At 38.6% G+C, this 17022-nt stretch overlaps 4 protein-coding genes and 1 long non-coding RNA gene across 7 annotated transcripts; 1 reads left to right on the forward strand and 4 right to left on the reverse strand.

Moving 5' to 3' along the window:
• Nucleotides 1–4: 4 nt before the first annotated feature.
• Nucleotides 5–4955, forward strand: LOC124197749 (pancreatic lipase-related protein 2-like). 2 transcript variants are annotated; one of them, XM_046593285.1, is made up of 13 exons: nt 5–570; nt 643–934; nt 1003–1125; nt 1256–1402; nt 1501–1609; nt 1668–1775; nt 1838–2052; nt 2125–2257; nt 2346–2463; nt 2533–2745; nt 2825–4300; nt 4370–4606; nt 4737–4955. In XM_046593285.1, the coding sequence occupies exons 1-11, from the start codon at nt 470–472 to the stop codon at nt 3006–3008; spliced, it is 1743 nt and encodes a 580-aa protein (XP_046449241.1). In that variant the 5' UTR covers nt 5–469; the 3' UTR covers nt 3009–4300; nt 4370–4606; nt 4737–4955. The 2 variants fall into 2 exon arrangements, with proteins under 2 accessions (XP_046449241.1, XP_046449242.1); XM_046593286.1 differs by lacking the exon at nt 5–570 and having other exon boundaries at nt 793–934; nt 1305–1402.
• Nucleotides 3203–7228, reverse strand: LOC124197756. Its single transcript, XR_006876337.1, has 3 exons — nt 7081–7228; nt 6280–6371; nt 3203–3370 (listed from the first exon to the last, which is right to left on the reverse strand). It is a non-coding gene; the product is annotated as an uncharacterized LOC124197756 (long non-coding RNA).
• A 2523-nt stretch (nt 7229–9751) lies between these two features.
• LOC124197414 lies at nt 9752–11241 on the reverse strand. The gene has a single exon (XM_046592863.1). It carries the CDS (start codon nt 11239–11241, stop codon nt 9979–9981), a length of 1263 nt encoding a protein of 420 aa, XP_046448819.1. The 3' UTR covers nt 9752–9978.
• A 50-nt stretch (nt 11242–11291) lies between these two features.
• LOC124197413 (cytochrome P450 4C1-like) lies at nt 11292–13991 on the reverse strand. 2 transcript variants are annotated; one of them, XM_046592861.1, is made up of 12 exons: nt 13947–13991; nt 13688–13855; nt 13325–13434; nt 13163–13253; nt 12908–13096; nt 12682–12751; nt 12480–12612; nt 12326–12419; nt 12151–12260; nt 12011–12079; nt 11594–11942; nt 11292–11522 (listed from the first exon to the last, which is right to left on the reverse strand). In XM_046592861.1, the coding sequence occupies exons 2-12, from the start codon at nt 13848–13850 to the stop codon at nt 11365–11367; spliced, it is 1536 nt and encodes a 511-aa protein (XP_046448817.1). In that variant the 5' UTR covers nt 13851–13855; nt 13947–13991; the 3' UTR covers nt 11292–11364. The 2 variants fall into 2 exon arrangements, with proteins under 2 accessions (XP_046448817.1, XP_046448818.1); XM_046592862.1 differs by lacking the exon at nt 13947–13991 and having other exon boundaries at nt 11292–11455; nt 11573–11942; nt 13688–13938.
• Nucleotides 13992–15530: 1539 nt separating this feature from the next.
• On the reverse strand, nt 15531–17022 carry LOC124198426 (putative gustatory receptor 2a). Its single transcript, XM_046594259.1, has 5 exons — nt 16504–17022; nt 15971–16438; nt 15832–15894; nt 15679–15768; nt 15531–15599 (listed from the first exon to the last, which is right to left on the reverse strand). Exons 1-5 carry the CDS (start codon nt 17020–17022, stop codon nt 15531–15533), a joined length of 1209 nt encoding a protein of 402 aa, XP_046450215.1.

A 17022-nucleotide genomic window follows, 5' to 3' on the forward strand; every position in this document is an offset into this window, starting at 1 on the left:
ATGACAAAGGAAAAATTATTTTTGCTATCGTCACAGGTTTAAGTGGGAGTGACTAAATGACTAAATGTCTTTTTAAGTTCTTGTTCTCTTGTTCACTAACAAATATAGAAGACGAACTAAAGTGAATAATGTTAACCATTGTGAAACAGCCAGAGAAAACCGGTTATAACACCCCACTTCTTTCCGTAAAGCTTTGTAAGTTAACCATCCCTTATTGCATGAAAGCAAAAACCTGTATTCGTACCCAGAAGGCTTATCGCCTTAGCTACAGAATACTATATCTCTAATAATTACCATACAGCATTGGACTCGAGGTTTTACTCCATCCAGGTATACACAACCAAAGAACTGCGAGTAGCGAGTGACGCAAATATCTTACAACTCTGGTGTTGGTTTCAGCCATTAGAGCAGTAGAACTTGTTGCAACTGAATGGTCCGTTAGCTGTAGACAGGGGCCGAACGAGTTAGCATGATATCTTTTAAAACTTTGAGTTTTTTTTACTCCCAGAATATTTTGTTTGTCGTGTTACTTACCGAAGTATTCAGTGTACCACATCAAGCAGAACCAAGGCAATTGAATTAAAGTTGATCTCAAATATTTCAAATTTTTTTTTACTTACCTATATTGTATTTGTGAATCAGAAAAATTATTTATTCGTTGTCTGAAAATGGATATAATTTCACCGGTTTGTCCTATCTTTCTGGAATTGAGTCCTTACAGCGAGAAAATTCGCAAGTTGACTTGAATCAAACTCTGTTAGCAACAGCTATGTGGCATCCAAATAATACTGTCTGCTATGAAGATCTGGGATGTATTACTCGCTTCTCGTTTGCCGACCCACTTTTGTGGCCGATTAATGTTTTGCCTGATTCGCGGGAAAAGATTAATACGCATTTCACCCTGTACACCAGAGAACAACCATACGATGCGGCAGTAATAAATTTTTTCCTGATTCTATAGACATAATGTTAAACTGAACCATGACTATTTGTAACATGCAGCATTTCCTTGGAATATCCGCTAAAAACCCAAATCGAATAATGGCAACGTCATTCAAAGCTACTCGCCCAACGAAACTTTACATCCATGGATGGCAATCTACCGGGTACCAAGACCGTCACAAAGTCAGTTAATTTCTATGTTTTACACATAAATAGGTGGTGGTTAGAAGCTTCGAATGTTGCATGAAGCTTTCTGCTTTGTTTTTTTTTTGTTGCTTAATCTAAATTTCAATTTGTTTTCGCGAAATAACAGACCTTTGTAGAAAGATTGCTAGCAAACCATGACGTCAATGTCATTTTAGTTCACTGGGGAGGAGGAGCAAACACAAATTACGCTCACGCCCACGCTAACACTCGTCTCGTTGGCTTGGAAGTCGCATTTCTTGTCAACACCATGATGGTGAGTATCTTTTAATTCTTTTAAAGTTACTAAAATGCGGCTAAAATGATTTTTATCGATTTTTTATTTTCAATCGATTGTGACGTTTCGTGGAAAAGGATAAATTAGGAGTCAAAGCTTCAGATGTTCATTTGATTGGACATAGCCTGGGAGCGCACACGGCAGGCTACGCCGGAGAAAAAATATTTCAGCTGGGCCGAATCACAGGTTGCACTTTTGCGATTTAATTTTAGAATTGCATGAATCAATTTGTTTGCGAGTGCAGGTTTAGATCCTGCCGGACCGTATTTTCGCGGAATGCCCCCCTTTGCTTGTTTGGATCCTTCTGACGCTCTTTTTGTTGATGCGGTTCACACCGATGGTGGTTTCTTAGGTAAAATGAGATTCTCCACTTCTGGTATCATATATTTCTTGAACTTTCTAATGCTCTTTAAGGTATTTATCGCCCTGTGGGTCACCTCGATTTCTATCCTAATGGTGGTTTAATTCAGCCCGGCTGTGATCCTTCCGAATTGCCAACGAATAGCGACGAGTCAGTGATCACTTGTAGTCATGCGCGGTCCATTCACTTGTACAGCGAATCGTTTCTATCCGACGAAAGCTGCCAGAACATAGGATATGAGTGCTCTGATAACGAATCCTTCAACAAAGTAACGCATCAAGACAAATAACGTGACTAATTCAAAATCTAATTCTCTGTCAATAATTGGACTATTCAAAAGGGTCATTGCACAACTTGCGGATCAGACAATACTCAGTGCGCACCTTTTGGTTTGCAAGCCAATACTTTCCCGATCGGCGACAGGATCAACGTCAAAATTTTCTTTAATACCGGACCCGACTTCCCATTCTGTAGTATAGACCATTCTCGTTCAACTTGCCAATTAACTTGTGCAAACTTCATTTCATATGACGTCATATTAATTATTGTGACCGTTTTCAGGATACCACTACGCAGTCAACATCAATTTAGCTAAACCACAGGAAGCTAAGGATCACATCAAAGGGAAACTGCGATTATCTGTTAGTGGAGATCAAGACATTTTGCGAAACATTAAACTGTAAGTCATTATTGTAGTTAAAAAAATGATAATAAATATTTGCAAATTAAATTTGGGGGGGCCAAACAGTCCGCTGACATATTTAAAACATGGGGGAGATAACACATTTCTCTTAACTGTCCCAACTAACGTGGGTCGAGTCGAAAAAGTCAATCTTCGTTGGAAGTACGTGATGACGGATTTGCTGGATTGGCTGGATGGGACTTGTTCTTTAGGATTCTGTAATCAAAGACTCTACGTCAACAGCGTTACGATTTCGGAACTAAACAACTACCCTGAAGAGTGATTCAAATTAAACCAACTGTTAGTTTCCTAAAGTCCTAAATTAATCTTTGATGTGATTTGTTTGAACACTTTTCAGGAAAAGAATCGCCAACACTTTCAAGAACTGTCCGCAATCTGTGCCCGGCATCATCAGAAATCACTGGAATTTGGATTTCACCACTGGAAATAGTTGCGTGAAAACACTTCAGCTACATTTCGCATGGTTTCCGCTATCGTGGTTTACTCATCAATTAGACTCTAGCACAATTCCATCTCGCTAATTAAAAAAATGTTTGCTAAATTATTGCGCAGGACAGTGTCTTATTTAAAATTGACTGATGTGAACATTAGTAAGAAGCCTGTTTTCTAATAGAAACGAAAAGGTTTTACGTTGGATCGATTCGCACGATCTTTGCTGGTGTTGTACGATGGTCAAAAGTGTTTTGGAAAAAAGGGAACCGAGGTTCATGCTTTATAAGGGTTTTTCATTTAGCAGTTCAAGTTTTGTATTATTTGCTCGTTCGAAATTTTAAACACGAAGAATCGTTGAATCGGAGTCGGTTGGATGGAGACGTTGTTTCACGTATGGCATATTGCCAAGCAATGAAGGAAGGCTATTGAGGTAAATTCGGCAAAATCATCGCTAGAAAGCAAACAAAAAGTGAAGCTTCTAATAAGTCTCAAATAACGACTCAAATAATAAAAAAAAAATCCGATGCATCGGAAAGGCTAGGATCAGAGATGGAGTGGAAGCTCATGGCGAGAAAATTAAAAGTCACATGTTTTGACCGTTTAACAAACAAAAGTCAATTTAAAAAGTTCAGCAAATTCACTCAGGTTGTATTACGTGTTTCTTTTAATTTTTGTAATTGAATAATCGTTACAATAAAAAACTCTTAGAAATGAATAAAAAGTCTGGTAAGCAGTATGACGATACAACCTGCAGTTACGAAAGTCAATGACTAAAACCCATCGCCACAGGGTTCGAAAGTATATGTTGTCTAGACCACAGTAAAGTTAACTCGTTTTATTCCTAAACCCACCAAATTCTGCACGACAAACTGGTTTGATTGTCCTTCAGTCCCTATTGTTGCCTGTTTCCGCCATTTCGTTTTGTCTTTTAAAAAAAGAAGAAAAAAAAACATGCTAAATAAAGAATCAGAAAATACAACAAAATGCGCCGATGTGACGGGTCATTATATAAAGCCTGTTGGCTATTCAGTATTCTCGATTTGGTAGCGTGATTGGTGGAGAGCCCGCACAGCAGAGTTAGAGAAACGGTCCTTCAGAATGAAAGGCAAATCTCTGCAGCTAATAAAGACTCGAAGGCTATCTATCTGTCGCCATTGCATACAATCTCGCCGCTTTGGTGTTTACAGTCGAAACAGTGGAAAAGTCCAATGGGTTCTGCAGTTCCCCAGAGGTCTTTGGTGGCACCAGATGTACTGCGCTCTTTTCGAATTAAAACATATACAATGAAATCTTTGAACAAGATTCTCTGGCAAAGTTTCGTCGTGGTTGGATTGTTATTCTCACATGTCTCGTGCCTAATATCCCGTTCGACTACAGCAAGGTAAGAAGATCAATTAAACTTCTTTTAATTGCTAAGTCACCTTGGTGTTCTAACGTTCTTTGGCACCAGGACTGTTGCAGGCTCAGAGAAAGTTGTTTCACTTGACGAGGGCACAGAAGCATTAGTGGCGAACCTGAGAGGTCTAGGAGCTGATTTGAAAAAATCAATCGATTTGAAGGATCATCCACTGACCAACAATCTTGTGACAGACATCAAAGACGTGTGGCAGCGTATAATCGACAAATTGAAACCAGATTTGTACGAGGATCTCATATTCTACACAGCTCGGCTACTTTTCCTCGCCAAGTATGATCGTTTCACATATTATATTGAGTAGTTACCTAAGGCAATATAATTCAGTTGTGCAGAAAGAGAACGTGGATTTATAACTATATTGATATTTTCAAATTTCTTTTTCCCTTTCAATAATTCAAAGCGACCGCCACTGCGAGTCTCCTTACGAAACTTTCTTCAAACGCCAATGCCTCCCCATTGGCGATGCGAAACATTGCCCAGAAAATCAAACTCTGATCGACGGACCGGACAACAAAGGTTTCTGTGGCTCAAAAACTCGTTCGAAAGTAAGAGGTTGATTTCATTGTAATCACGTCAGTATTTGACTTTATCCTAAAAATACAAAATATTCACGTTTCAATTTCTATTGAGTACAACCGTTTCGATTTATTTTATATGAGAAATTGTGTTTGTTTACTATTAGTAAAAGTAGAACTGCACTTTTGCCGGAAAGAACTGGTGTTAATATGATTGGCATTATGCCATATTCAAATTGGCATTATGCAATTCTTCTCCTTTCCAGAAAATCAGACAACGTCAATTAGAGTTTCTTGGTATCAGAGTCCCAATGAGTGACCTTGCCTCAGATAGGTTTTGCGGTGAAAAAGTCAAGTACAGAGAGATGATAGACACCAGGGACCAGGGTGTCGCAAATTAACAGCTTGGGGCAATGTAATTGGAAATAAAGTGACGACATTGATAATGAAACCGTTATAGTGGAAAAAGGGAAATACGCAACTGATGTTAGTCAAATCCTATTTCCGTGTTCTATTTTTGTTTTTTAATCTTTTAATTGCTTTCCCACTTGGATACATGTGGCCTTGTGGAATCACTGTCATTAGTGCCCAGCGGCTATAGTTGTTTGAAAGCTAAGCAAAGCTTGAAAACAAAACCCGGTAGTGTCGGGATTTTCAATAGATGGCAGTTGTTGCATAATGTTCTAAATATATTCTAAATGTAGGACTAATCAAGCGAACGTAAAAGAAAAGGGATAAATCGCGCTCTGAAAAGGCCGCACAAAATTGGAACGATCGATCAAATAAACGACAGGGTAAAATAATTCACCTCAAAATTTCGGAAAACAGAATCAGATTCCGTTATAATAAAGGACAGATAACGGTTCGGTTTTAACTTTTACTATCTTATTTCCCATAATCATTTTTAAGTTTCCAATCAAATTTTACGGCAAGCTTTCAACCATACGAATACTCGAACATTAAAATTAACGGAGCGATGAAAAATGTCCCCTGCGTTGTTCTCAGAAAATTATTTAATCTCGGGATACCAATCGATTAAACTAACGATGCTGTTCTTCACTCGATGTTTTCATTCAATTTGCAATAAGTATCAGTTAACTTGATTTGTTCCTTGATTGTGTCATTTGCCTTAAAAAAGAACGTTGGCAAATATGATACCATTCTTTTGTGATCGCACCCCACTTTCGTCAAATTGAAAAACGGAAAAATCGCACTTCAAGAGCCTACAGCAAATTACGTAATAACAATAAGAATGTATCACATATTTTGCTTTGCGGCAAAAGCATCTTCTTCGTAAAAAAGAGCCCTCCCCGAGAGAAAACAAGTAAAAACATAAAAGTAATCCACCGTGAACAGGATCAATAGATGGAGATGCAAATGAAGTAACAGCAGGAACTAAAAGCAAAAGAATAAAAAATGAATTCTAACCTTCAATTGAACTCCAATAGTTTAATACGTCATCGTCCATCCAAAGGCGTGCCCAAGAACCGTGATGTCTCAAAACTCCTGGCTTCTCCATCCTTATAACAATTGACAGCACATGGTATTAAAATTAATTGAATTCCGAACAGATAAACGAGAACACATAGTATAGAAAACATTCGCATAATCATAACCTCCCTTAAGTCGTAAATGTGTAATAATAGCGTAAAAAATAGTTAAGATTCACAGACTGAGATTAATCATCAACCGACTTCTGTTACCCATACCGTTAACCCCCGAACTTTAGTTAAAACTTGGTCCCTTTGGGAGTAACAAGCAAACTAAATTTTACCAATGCGCATCTTTCTATTACACCCCATCCCTGTCATAATGGTCAAAAGCTCAAAAACAGCAAACGGTAGAGGTAATAATAACAATGGCTTATTCCATACGGAAAACGATAGTAGATAGGAAGTAAACAGCTCTAAACTTAATAGAAAATGTTAAAATATAACCCGCACTGTATCCTAATAAAAGCAAAAATCCTTCAAATACTCAATATGGTTCTAAAACAAAGAAAACAGTTCATTGCTTTGTCAAACTTCACACAGCTGTGGGTTGGTCGCAACATTCGACTGCTGTCATCAATTTGGAGGGAAAACTGCAAGAACTAACTGACATGTTTGTAAGGTATCCCTCAAAAAACAATTTACATTATTTTAATTAGACAAAAATCTAATAATCAGCCTATATGAAATTAATGAGCTTGACTTTAGCTTATAGACATTATTTCAAATGAATACTTACTAACTCATGTAACTCCCTTACTCTTGAAGAAAAATTTGTATGGATGGAGACCATCTACCTCGGCCTATAGAATAAATTGGCTTGTAGAATTTGAAGATCTAGGCTATTTAAAGTACACTCCAAGTGTGCATGAATCCACATATAGTCTTTAAATGAAAATATATATGATAAATCGTGAGAAGGAAAATACTTTTTACATGACATCCAATTCTCTTAAACAGAATGGTTCTGAATATGCCATTGAGAAATATCCATACTTTAGTTAACCAGGTTTTTTTGCATGACACTTAGCTTAGAAGTTTACGAGAAATTTCAATAAAAACTTTCAAAAGACGAAACCAAACGTAGTGGAAACATTATGAATTCTTTACAAACACACTTACCTATATTTTGCTAATATTCTGCTGATCGCAAGTTCACATAAAGGAGTTTCTTTGGCCGTAAATTTATTGGATGATTTCAATTCTCTTTCCCCTAATTTTACTTTAAACTAATTGCTAGGGATTGCAAGTAATAGCAGCAGCAAGGTAGTCGTTTTTTCACAACCACATTTATTAACGGTAGCCATTTTGTTTTACAGACTCTTCTCTGGTGCAGCGTTGCCAACATCAAAAATTCAAAAGCCGATTGCGGAAATAGCTAAAGTGCGGGAGGGCCGCCCGCCGCCGGATCACATCCGGCGAAACCGCTCTTCAGTCTCTCGAATTCTGGCACGGATCACAATAGAAGAATTTACTTCCCTCTCGCCGGAAGACGTTCTCCGCCACACAGAAAGACACGTTAGCAAAATAACAAATACTTTTAGCAGCAGTCTAGAGTTGTCCCCGCCTCTCCGGGGGGTGGGCTTGATTTAAAAATTTTCACAAAAACCACAAACAGACATAGGCATTAGCAAAGGGCTAGAAAAAAGAGGTTCATTTAGCGATCCGTAGATACTCAAAAAAGCGCAGAAGAGAAATGTTCTTGGTTACTTTATTCTCTCATTGATTCCTTCTAGATTAAAAGACAAAATGTAAATTTAAAACACTTGTGAAACATTTTCATGTAAAAACAGATACACAAATAAGAAAAGTCGAACAGTGGCTGAACAAAACAATTGAACAAAACAAAATCCTTCCTGTTTTCCACTGATGAAACCAGGAGATTGTGATGCACACAATTACGGGAAATAGAGACATTATTCACTCGATGTAACGGTTATGCGTCGAGTTACCTGCAAACAGATATCGGGATACATGCGCATCATTTTCTCGAAGTCATAGGATTGGACGATGGTTTTGAAGTTGGCAGCTGCAAAATTCAGAGCCGCTTCCTTGGTGTTCTTGGCCGAATGTGAATCCGCCCAGATAATCAAGTCAAGGACGTTGTTCATTTGGATGTCGTGGAGAAGAACATGTTCGCATTCCTCTTTCAGGTTCTCTACTTCAAAGTGTGTGGCCATCTCAAACATCTTTTGGGCATTAGTTTCGGTCACGTAGGGCAGTAGAAAGTTGGTGCATTCGTCTTTCAGGTCTTCAATGTTGTACTTGGCGGCAGCTGCTAAAAGACGCTTGGCGTTGTTTTCAGTCAATTGCTCACTGGTTCGGCCACAGTAAATGAAGTGAAGCAGCTGGTAAAAGATGTTTCTCCCGACATCTATGACGAATTGACTAGCATTGGACTCTTTCATGTCTTCGTGGAACATGGATGCAAATACAGGACTCCTCGCTGATAAGATGCTCTGGTGAGCTCCGATTTTTTCGAAACTGCGGGTGAATCGGAATTGGACATCACAGTTTATTTGCTGGAGAAACAGATAGCTTGAAATTTGTTCAATGGCATTCCGTTGGCTAAAACAACAATTTTTGAATTGAATGAAAAAGTGGAAGGTAAATCGCTTTTCAGTTTGGGGAGTAAATATGACTCTTTCTGATTTCCAGCTTCCATCGCTTGCCATGTTATCCGAATCACAAGTCGCTTTTGTCAAAATAACTTTGCCAATCTTCATGGAGTAGCTGTCTTCTTGAAATTGACCCCCGTCTACAGTGACCCAAACAGCCTGAGGTTGAAGGTAACAATCTGGAATGGCCCCTGTCTCTCTGTTGCAAAAGTCTACTTCATTAAAATGAAATTTGATATGTTGCGAGTTGAGTGGGTTGAATCCGCTCCAGTAGCCCATATTTCGGATCATCCATGAAACCTCATAAGAAGGAACTTGGGAAGAAACGTGATAATTCGGGAAATTATTTAGTTGAAAGGATTGGGTTCTTTTCACTGACTGATCGTAAAGATTCAATGTCCAAGAAACACATGTCAGACCTTTCTTCTTTTCAATTGTGATCGACATTACGTCAACACATAGATTTTAGACACACACATAAAGAAACTGACAAGGAGAAAAGCAGACAGATTAAAACTACACCGATGCCAAATTTTAAAATTCAAAAATGTTTCACATTAGTGCAGAATCTTTTCGCGCTAACTCATATTATTAATTCATAACTTCTAACTATTTTCTTACCTCAATAACAAGAAATCGAACGTAATCCGAGCACCCGCAAGTCTGCTTTGATGGTCAACCATTAAAAACAGTGATATTATTCATTCCTAAATCAGTTATCAGGTTAGAAATTGTTATCTCTAAATGAGTTTCCGACTAGGTGATACGTGATACGATACAAACGCAAAAATATTTATGTTTTTTAGTTTTTTATTCTTTCCTTGATTCTTTCTTCTGGCTTAAAAACCAAACAAAATGTGTCTTTAAAGAATAGTGACAAACGTTACGTTGCCCATCCATAAACTCAGATTCCATACATCACAAACACCATATGAAAATACAGAACACTGATTGAACAAAAACAAAAAAAACAAATCTCCTGTCAGTTATAACACAAAAGCGGGGTGGTTATTAACGTGTTATGGTGCCATGCGACGAGTCGCCTCCAAACAGATTTCAGGATACTCACGCATCATTTTCTCGTAATCAGCAGTATAGAAGAGGGTTTTACTGTTAAGTCTGGCAAAGCTAAGAGCCGCTTCCTTGACTTTCTTGACCGACTTCAAACTTGCCCAGATAATGAAGTCAATGACGTTGCTCATTTGGATGTCATTGAGAAGAACATTTTCGCATTCCTCCTTTAAATTCTCGAGATTAAATGTGACAGCCATCTCAAACATAATTGGAGCAGTAGTTTCATTCACGTAAGGTAATAGGAAACGGGCGCACTCATTCTTCAGGTCTTTGACGTTGTACTTGTCGGCAGCTATTAACAGTTGCTGGGCGGTGGTTTCAGTCAATGGAACACTCGTTCGGCCCGAGTAAATAAAGTGAAGCAGCTGGTAGAAGACGTTTCTTTCGATTTCATCAATGGCGACTTGACCAGTGTTTGACTCTTGCATGTCGTGACGGAACATGGCTGCAAATACAGAACTTCTCGCTGACAGGATGCTCTTGTGGGCACCGATTTGTTCGGAAGTGAGGAGGAAATTAAATTGCACATCGCAATTTGTTTGCTGAAGAAACAAGTAGTTTGTTGTAAGTCCAATGATGGAATCCATCTGACTTAGATAAACATTCTCGAATTGAAGAAAAAAGTTTAAGGTAAATCGTTCTTTGGCTTGGGGTGTAAACAAGACTTGTCCTGATAACCAGCACCCAAAAATTCTTACATTTTCAGAGTCACATTGACCTTTTCTCAAAATAATTTTTGCGATCTTCTTGGAGTTTTCTTGAAATTGACCCCCGTCAACTGTGACCCAAACAGCCTGAGGTTGAAGGTAATGATTCGAAATGATGTCCCCTTTGGAAACATTAGTTGTTCTACCTCCATCAACCTTCTTAAAACAGAATTGGATTTCTTGCGAGTGCTGCGGATGAAATCCTCTTCGTTCCCATTCGGGTAAATTTTTGACCATCCAAGAAATTTCAAAGGAAGGAAAGCCCAGATGAACTGGGAAACTTTCTGCTTGAAAGGTAACGCTTTTATTAACAGACTTTACATAAAGATCCAATGTCCAAGAAACACACGTCACACCTTCCTTCTTTTCAATTTTGACCGACATGATGTTAATGTGAAAAAGAATTCGGGTACAACTTGACCGTTCATGCGACTTGTGCGGCGTAAAAACAAATGTAAACAATGATGGCTGACTGGCTGGGGTGAGTGCATCCTGGTACATCGATGCCACATTTCATCACGCAATTTAACTTAATTGAACTAAATTTCAAATGGTTTTTCACTGCTGGATTATTTATCGACATAACTCTTTTTATTCATAGTCAACGAAATTGACAAACTCTTTTTAACGCAACGTAATTAACAGAGGCATCCCACCGGCCGGTTTCATAATGATGCCGTGAGTCTCTTTGACCGGCAGGTGACGCTTATCTATACTGAACCGGAATTTACGTAAGAGAGCGATTAATATAGCCTTCTCTTCGTAAACTGCATATTTCTGTCCTGTAGTGTTTTTTAAAGAAATTTAAATTAAATTTATTAATAACAGTTGCCCATTTCTGAATAAAGTTTACCGATGCAATTCCGGGGTCCGGCGCTAAACGGAATAAAAGCAAAAGGATGTCGTCCAATGCTCTGCTCCTTTTGAAATCGTTCCGGCTTGAAAGACAAAGGATCTGGAAAGATTTCTTCATTACGATGAAGCGCATAAACCTGAACGCTGACCGAAGCTCCGACCGGAAGAGTAAAGTCGCCCAGTTGAACTTGTTCGCTGATTTGTCGACGGAAGTTGGCGACGCTAGGGTAAAGGCGGATGGACTCTTTCATGCAACACTCGAGATATTTCAAATGAGGCAAATCTTCCAAGGCACAATGTCGGTCTGAATCGCCGAAACATTCCAGCAGTTCTTCATAGACGCGTTCCTGAAATGAGATTCACAAATGGGGTTACTACAACTGATTATAGAAGAATATGAAATCGTCGGTAGTACCTGCTCTTCCGGATGAGTTGCCATACAATACAAAAACCATGTGAGAGCAACCGACGTTGTATCATGTCCCTTTTAGGTGGAATAAATACAATTAACTTTCTAAGCGAAATAATCTTTAATTTTAAGGGAGTAAAACTGACCGCAAACATAAAAGTGTCGACTTGGCTGAGAATGTCTGATTCGCTCAAAGCTTTCTCCGTTCCTAGTTTAGCGGTTTCCAACAATAAATCCAAAAAAGGTTTCCTCCTCCCTGGGTTTATCGAACAAACATATGCTAAAATTGAAAAGCACATTCTTAATTGGCACCTCACTTACGAGCGCTAATTGTCAGCTCATCCGAATCATCGACCGAGTCGATTTCTTCATCCGTCTGAGCATTTTCAATTTGTTGTTTTCTATCGCGCAAGACCTGTAAATATGAAACGTCAAATTTAATTTCAACAGAAGACCGATAAATTCCAGTTATTACCTTCATTGTGAAGCTGTGTAGTGTCTGGATGTGTTTACCAAGTTCTCGCCCACTTGGTGTCAACGAGAAATAAATCCAATCCGGTAATAAGCCAAGGACAGAATAAAATCTTCCTCGCGTCATTTCTTGCACTCTATGAATGTACTCAACAATAATAATAAAGAATTGATTTAAAATTCGGTTCAATTTTAGCCACAGTTACCGATCAATCGATTTGATGTACTCTGAATCCGACTCGGTTTGCGTATTAACTTTAATACCCATGGCAGCCTCTATAAGAAGACACATTGGAGAATATTTAAGTTAAGTTGGATTCGCTACGAAATAATAGAAGCCTACAGAACACACAATTGGCCTGGTTCTGATCACGTCTGATTCACAATAGAACAACCAACAGAAAACACCTGTTTGAAAAAATAAATCATTACCGGATATGATATCCAAGGTGCAGCGTGACATCATAGGAAAAATGTCAATTTCCTCGCTGTCTGTCAACCGGTTGATAATTTGCTCCACTAGGATATCAGCATTTCTATGGAAAACTTCAAAAAAATCTCCCAAAATCTGAAAGTGAAACGCTGGTGTCAGCAGACGGCGATCCTTTTTCCATTTGTCACCTTTAGGTTTAGAAATGGATTTGCGTTATCTTTATAATTCATCTTCCAAAATGTAAATGAATTTACCAGATGATAATAACAAGCCATTGCCTAGCCAAGGTTCCATAATAGCGTAGTAGCTGCTCTTGTCGATATTCTTCTGGCTTGTAAGGATGCGCTAAATTTGAATAATTAAAGAAACGTCGTATAATCTTTATCGACAAATAATGAAGGAAAATATTTTTATACTTCTATGTATTGAGGGGATGAAATCGCAATGATGGCAGTTCCTCCTCTCCATGTCCTGTAGATGCGGCCGTATTGTTCAACCCATTTAACATGCAATGTCTGGAGGAATTCTATTAATAATAAATAGCCAATTAGACCATATAATTGGCTCAACCAACGAAGACAGAGAAAGCCTTATTAGTTATTACCCCTTAGGCAATCTTGACAATATTAATATTCGCTCCTCCTCTTTATAACGATATTGTTTGGTTTCCTTTCTTCAACTGGTGGTTATGACGAAAGCTTCGTTATTTAAAGACTGTTATTCAAGGTCACTGAACAGTGGTTCTCACTGTTAGACCCTTAATAGGAAAGGTGTGTTACCTGAGCCATCTCGAGGAATTCCAAACACATTCCCAAAGAATGGAACTTTAGGCGGCCCTGGAATGCGGTCGATTTGCCGGACAAAAGAGGAGCACTCCCATAGCCAATACCAGATGACTAAAACAACGAAGATCAGCGACGTCAGTGTCACAAATTCTAACATTACCACTGGCAAAGTAGAAGACACACGAGAAGAACTTGCCAACCACTAGGCGACTAGATAACTAATAGAAAGTAAACACATCCAGCCCTTTAATACCTGAGTATACCTGCTTCGACCTTCGTTCTCCCTGTACACGAACGAACTAAATCGTAAAAAACATAACAAACAAACAAAGGTATGGCACGCCGAAACCGACAAAAAAAAAAAATGTTTCAAAAAAAAAAAAAAAAAAGAATCGACTAGCGCCATCTAGCGGCCAAAAAAACAACTACGTGCAAATTTAGCGCTCTTCACACAATTCACTCTGTGTAATCACTATCTGAGTATCTGTAACACCTTTATTGGTGATTGTTTCACATTTCATACGTGTCTTGCTTGTCGTACAAAATTTCTTTTTCAGCTATATAAGTGAAGTAAAATGGTTAAGCAGATTACCCGGGAGAAATTACAAAATCTTTTAGGTAAATAAATAATGTAGGCTCCTAGGTAGTGTTTAGTGTCACCTTACCAATCCTATTACGAAGTTAAAGAAGAAGAAACCTACAACAGGCATTAGGGTTAGCCAATAGTTACGTGGCGCTAAATTGATAGACGACTAATTAAGTAGTAAGCGTTGGATGGTTCCAATAAATTTGTTGTTGCGGATGTTGAAAGTCAGCTCCATTCGTAACAAAATAAGCCCCGTAAAGTTCACGATGCTGGAAAGATTGCGATGCCGAAAGATTAGCCTGTGCCAATTAATGACGACAGTTCAGTATGGCTAGACTAGAAGACAGCTTGTCTGAGTCAGATAGCGCTTAATAATTTAAACTTGAGAGAATAACGTGATATGCATCCTCACATTTCTTGGGGCCCATCATCATGCGTCGGTAAACTAAGCTACTCTGTAATTTACTTGGTCTAAAAAGTAGAAAATTGATCGTTCCAACAGACTGGAGTAGCATTTTTTGTGTGAGTTCTGGCTGTCACGAACGTAGAAAGCAAATAAGGGTGACATCTAAATAACGTTTATGAGTTCAAAAGTTTAGATTGTAAAGTTAATCACAAACACAAGTCGTGTTTTAAGTAAATAACGACACGCGCGATTGCACTTGATAAAAGACCGTCCTTCTGTTCATTCTGTTCATATTACAGAACCGATCTGGCAAGGGACGAATGGCCATCGTAATATATCTGGCTATCAGGGCTCAGATTCAATAACGAAGCGTGAGGTTGAGCAATCGATGAAGACCTCCTTGTTCCCGTTCCAGACGGCCCAGTTCCCAGTTACCTGAATGCCAGGATTTAATTTCTTAAATCTTGATTCGTATCTAGATTGTTTTTCAAGAAGCTGGATTAAAAGAAATTTTGTACGACAAGCAAGACACGTATGAAATGTGAAACAATCACCAATAAAGGTGTTACAGATACTCAGATAGTGATTACACAGAGTGAATTGTGTGAAGAGCGCTAAATTTGCACGTAGTTGTTTTTTTGGCCGCTAGATGGCGCTAGTCGATTCTTTTTTTTTTTTTTTTTTTTTAACATTTTTTTTTGTGTCGGTTTCGGCGTGCCGGGTTGCCATATTTTTATTTTAAACGAAAAAATGTATTTGCATACCATCTATCGGTCGAGTTACAGGCTCGATCAAACACAAACTAATAGTGCGGAAATTCAAATCAGACCAAGTTTCTATTTGATTTATGGTGGTTTTTCAGCTGAATGAAACTGCAGAAGGATAAGGAAGTAAGTCAACGTTGTTCCTATTAGCTGCCGTATAATGACGAAGAAATTTCGATGTAAATTTGGCTTGGGAAATTCATTTTGATTTGGTAATATTAAATCATACCGATGGTAAAAGATGTTTACCCACTGCAAAGAAACCGAATGCACTGATTTGGGGTCTCATGTGCGTTAGCTGCTCAGTGAATAAGGACACCTAATTAATATGGGAAAAAGAGAGTTTGATATAAATGATTTTACAGCTAGAACAAATAATTACCTCATTTTGTAACGATGGATGGTGATAAAGTAACTGTAACAAGGCCTCGTAGACTTTATCTGTCTGTGAATTTTCATTTGGAAACAATTTGTCTTTATTTATATTGTCAAAATATTGGGGAACGAAGTTTTTAAATAACCTGACTAACGATGTCATCGGAAAAAGAAGTCAGAAGAAAGAGGTGAATGAAAACATCGATCGAAATGGAACCGTTCAACAGTTCCAAGAGCCCGTCAATGCTCATCCCGCCCAACAGGATGTACATAGAAGTAGTAATGGAAATGACAAATACGTAGCCGACTTCAATAGTCAGAAAGACTCCAAAGTAGCGGTTTAGTTTGCGAACCGTCTTGCAGATTAAGCGATGGTGATTCCGGAGAGCAATCAGTTGGGAACGCTGAGCTTCAACCGAAGTTGGAGCCGACGATATGCGCTTGCGGATGGCTTTGAGTTGATGTGAAACAACTCCTGTTAGGGTGCAAAACAAGACCAGCTGGACAGATGGATAAATCTTGTTCAGAAAGCCAGACACGTCCATAATTTTGCGTGTGACAGAATTGCTATTGTAAATGTTTTCCATGACTAGTAGGGCCGCCACCCACACAAACTATACACAGGATAATATTTGTTACACATTTGTTAGCTGTAAGTTTATTATTTTTGAATACGTACCGAAAAGATTAGGTAAATAATCAATTTGACAGCAAGTTTTCTGCAAGAAATGAAGAGTTTGTCCGAACATGAAATGCTTTCCTCCAGCAGAGCGAATGAATTAATTAAATCCGACCATGTCTTCGATCGAGTGAGTAATAAAAAGCAAACATGACTGCCGACGATGTAAACGGCCAAACAAAAATTTTCAATGATGAAGACGGAGTTCAAGGCCGATGTTGCCAATCCGCTCATGTAAGCCATTGAAACATCCTCGGCGTGATAAAAGATGTGGATTAGCTGACTTGATTGGATCAACAATACTATAGAGAAACAAAAGATGCGATAGAGATGACTGGGCAGCCGACAATTAGAGTCTTCCAGTGAGGGAGGAATTGGAATTCCCAGCACCCACATCCACCTTGTTAGAGGTTCGAGACTCCAGAGGATTTTCCGGTGTTCTGATGTGCTGATCTTAACGTCTTGTTCGGACTCATTTAATCCAATTGGCTTAACTTTGACGAGGCCACAGTGAGACAT

This window comes from Daphnia pulex, chromosome 7 (genome assembly GCF_021134715.1).
Source record: "Daphnia pulex isolate KAP4 chromosome 7, ASM2113471v1".
Lineage (NCBI taxonomy): Eukaryota > Metazoa > Arthropoda > Branchiopoda > Diplostraca > Daphniidae > Daphnia > Daphnia pulex.

What these genes read in the sequence shown, in the direction of transcription:
- LOC124197414 (XM_046592863.1), bottom strand. Translation starts at nt 11,241, where the DNA reads ATGTACCAGGATGCACTCACCCCAGCCAGTCAGCCATCATTGTTTACA.
- LOC124198426 (XM_046594259.1), bottom strand. Translation starts at nt 17,022, where the DNA reads ATGTCTCACTGTGGCCTCGTCAAAGTTAAGCCAATTGGATTAAATGAG. An exon ending in CCGATGACATCGTTAGTCAG is followed by an intron (nt 15,895 to 15,970) that starts GTTATTTAAAAA and finishes GAAAATTCACAG; the next exon opens with ACAGATAAAGTCTACGAGGC. An exon ending in ATCCATCGTTACAAAATGAG is followed by an intron (nt 15,769 to 15,831) that starts GTAATTATTTGT and finishes CATATTAATTAG; the next exon opens with GTGTCCTTATTCACTGAGCA.
- LOC124197413 (XM_046592861.1), bottom strand. Translation starts at nt 13,850, where the DNA reads ATGTTAGAATTTGTGACACTGACGTCGCTGATCTTCGTTGTTTTAGTC. An exon ending in CAACTCATCCGGAAGAGCAG is followed by an intron (nt 11,943 to 12,010) that starts GTACTACCGACG and finishes ATCTCATTTCAG; the next exon opens with GAACGCGTCTATGAAGAACT. An exon ending in CGGACCCCGGAATTGCATCG is followed by an intron (nt 11,523 to 11,593) that starts GTAAACTTTATT and finishes AAAACACTACAG; the next exon opens with GACAGAAATATGCAGTTTAC.
- LOC124197749 (XM_046593285.1), top strand. Translation starts at nt 470, where the DNA reads ATGATATCTTTTAAAACTTTGAGTTTTTTTTACTCCCAGAATATTTTG. An exon ending in TCAGCTGGGCCGAATCACAG is followed by an intron (nt 1,610 to 1,667) that starts GTTGCACTTTTG and finishes TTGCGAGTGCAG; the next exon opens with GTTTAGATCCTGCCGGACCG. An exon ending in ATAACGAATCCTTCAACAAA is followed by an intron (nt 2,053 to 2,124) that starts GTAACGCATCAA and finishes ACTATTCAAAAG; the next exon opens with GGTCATTGCACAACTTGCGG.